At 49.2% G+C, this 2,584-nt stretch overlaps 1 protein-coding gene across 1 annotated transcript; it reads left to right on the plus strand.

Moving 5' to 3' along the window:
• Nucleotides 1–215: 215 nt before the first annotated feature.
• On the plus strand, nt 216–870 carry H257_19386 (hypothetical protein; the record flags this gene model as incomplete). The annotated part of the gene is made up of 3 exons (XM_009848532.1): nt 216–493; nt 543–725; nt 799–870. Coding segments are annotated over 3 exons (533 nt in total), but the record flags the coding sequence as incomplete, so codon positions are not given.
• Nucleotides 871–2,584: the final 1,714 nt, after the last annotated feature.

The raw sequence follows: 2,584 nt of genomic DNA on the forward strand, positions 1-2,584 counted from the left end.
AAATTCTCTTGAATATGTCCATTTCATTTCCAAATCGACGTTTGAAGTGAGAGATGCTTGCAAATGAGAGGACGACGAAACCACGCATCGACTTCGGTGGCAGTATCAGACATCCATCAACGCGATCCACGACACAGCACACAGACTTGGTACCAGCAGAATCGCAAAATGCACTGCGACGAAGACATCTCATCCACGTGTCAGATTGTGTCCAGGCAAAGAAGAACTGCAAGCCATCTGGGACGACCCACCCGGCAACGCGCCAAACATCGATGACGATGGCGATGCTTCTTGGGGACCTGTCGTTCTGTGTGCTGCCATCACGTGGAACGATTTCCAAGGATGGCTCAACCGCAACGAAGGGCGAGTGAGACGATGGGTCTTTGAGCCCCTTGCAGATGGAACGGGGAAAGGACGAGTGGTCTTGTACAGCATCACGTCCATCGTTCACTCGAAAACAGCAGGTCAAATCGCAACCGCCATCCGCGATCAAGTCGCACGGACCGGGAATGACTTTGACCTGTTGGATACAGTTGACCTAGCAACTGATCCTACATGCCGCACTGGAAATCATGGTCAAGAACCAGACTGTTGTCGTATTCCTGCGGGTCTGGCAGTTGGAGGAGCGGTGCTGGAGGCTGCCTGCAGACAACCATCCATACCCCAATGTCATTGTTGAAATCGCCTACAAGAATAAAGCCCTGGGTCGACTCCGTGCGAAACTTGTGCGTTGGATGCACAACACTTCTGTCCAGGTTGCGATTGGAATCAAAATCAATGCTATCAACGCCGATCGAGTGGCAATCTTGTGCCAGCGTGGGCAGCCCAATCAAGAAGTGGAGTTTGGTCATCCTCGTTCGCCTCCACTAGCGATTTCGTTTCCACTTGCTATTATCTACACTGGTGTTGCAATGCCATCAGCTTGGCAGCCCTCGCGAATCCCCAGATTTCCATTGACCTGATTGCCTTGCGGACGTTTATTGATGGAATCCTCTTAGAGGAAGCTGGTAGTACTCTAGCCGTAGCCCAAGCTCCTGCGACAGATTGATTTATTTTAACGATGATAAGTTAACAGTCTTGGTTCTTCATTCGTGGAGTTTCAATATTCGGACCATTTTGGGATTTTTTCACACCGATTAAAAAATATCGTGGTATTGTGGTGGCTTAGGGTGCCAATAATGTCCGCGTTTACTCCACTCTACATCACTGTACTCAGCGCTAAGTGTATAAGAGATTGTAACTTCATGAATGAAAAACCAAGGCTGTTATTGTCGATTTGATACAAATTTGGGGAGGGGGTGCAACGAATCGCGCCGACCAAACCGATCCACGATCACTGATTTCCATCATACCAACAGATCTCTTCTCGGTGATGAACCATGCCTTTTGGAGTTTTTCCAATGTCAACGCAGCCAATTCACCCCGTCCCGCTTTATCTTCAGCCTTAAAAAAATTCGCGCTCTCAGGCAACACAACCCCCCGCAGGAAGGGGCCATGCGTTCGGATTCGTTCACGGACAAGTGACGCCTCGTACAGTGGCTTGAAATCGGACCGTACGCCGTTCTCCATCACAGCAGCCATGAACACCAGCTCGTCTTCGCAAGGGCATTCCATGTACTTCACGGCGGCTCTGGTTTTGGAAAATTCCTTGTACCGGTCCTTCAATGGCGACACTGTAGCCCAAACACGGCCATCCGTGATGCCACAGATCTCAATCTCATCCTTCGAAACACACGGTTCATACAGGACCAGCGTCCACTTGGAATCCATTGGATGCAACGAAGGTACATGCAGCGTCTCGACTGCGTAATAAAGTTGCTCGCGCTTGAAGAACAAATCGGCACGAAAACCTCGTTCCACGCGGGCAATTGATTGGATACTATCCAAACAACGACCACAATCGATCTGATTGGATGAATTGCATTGACAAGGTTTTGATTAATCTGTCAATCAAATCGACTAAAATTCCAACGAGAAACCACGCCACAACATGAAATTTCACTCGAAAGCACAATAACTTGTCATCGTTAAAATAAATCAATCTGTCGCAGGAGCTTGGGCTACGGCTAGAGTACTACCAGCTTCCTCTAAGAGGATTCCATCAATAAACGTCCGCAAGGCAATCAGGTCAATGGAAATCTGGGGATTCGCGAGGGCTGCCAAGCTGATGGCATTGCAACACCAGTGTAGATAATAGCAAGTGGAAACGAAATCGCTAGTGGAGGCGAACGAGGATGACCAAACTCCACTTCTTGATTGGGCTGCCCACGCTGGCACAAGATTGCCACTCGATCGGCGTTGATAGCATTGATTTTGATTCCAATCGCAACCTGGACAGAAGTGTTGTGCATCCAACGCACAAGTTTCGCACGGAGTCGACCCAGGGCTTTATTCTTGTAGGCGATTTCAACAATGACATTGGGGTATGGATGGTTGTCTGCAGGCAGCCTCCAGCACCGCTCCTCCAACTGCCAGACCCGCAGGAATAAGACAACAGTCTGGTTCTTGACCATGATTTCCAGTGCGGCATGTAGGATCAGTTGCTAGGTCAACTGTATCCAACAGGTCAAAGTCATTCCCGGTC

Source organism: Aphanomyces astaci (genome assembly GCF_000520075.1).
Source record: "Aphanomyces astaci strain APO3 unplaced genomic scaffold supercont1.543, whole genome shotgun sequence".
NCBI classification, from domain to species: domain Eukaryota; phylum Oomycota; class Saprolegniomycetes; order Saprolegniales; family Verrucalvaceae; genus Aphanomyces; species Aphanomyces astaci.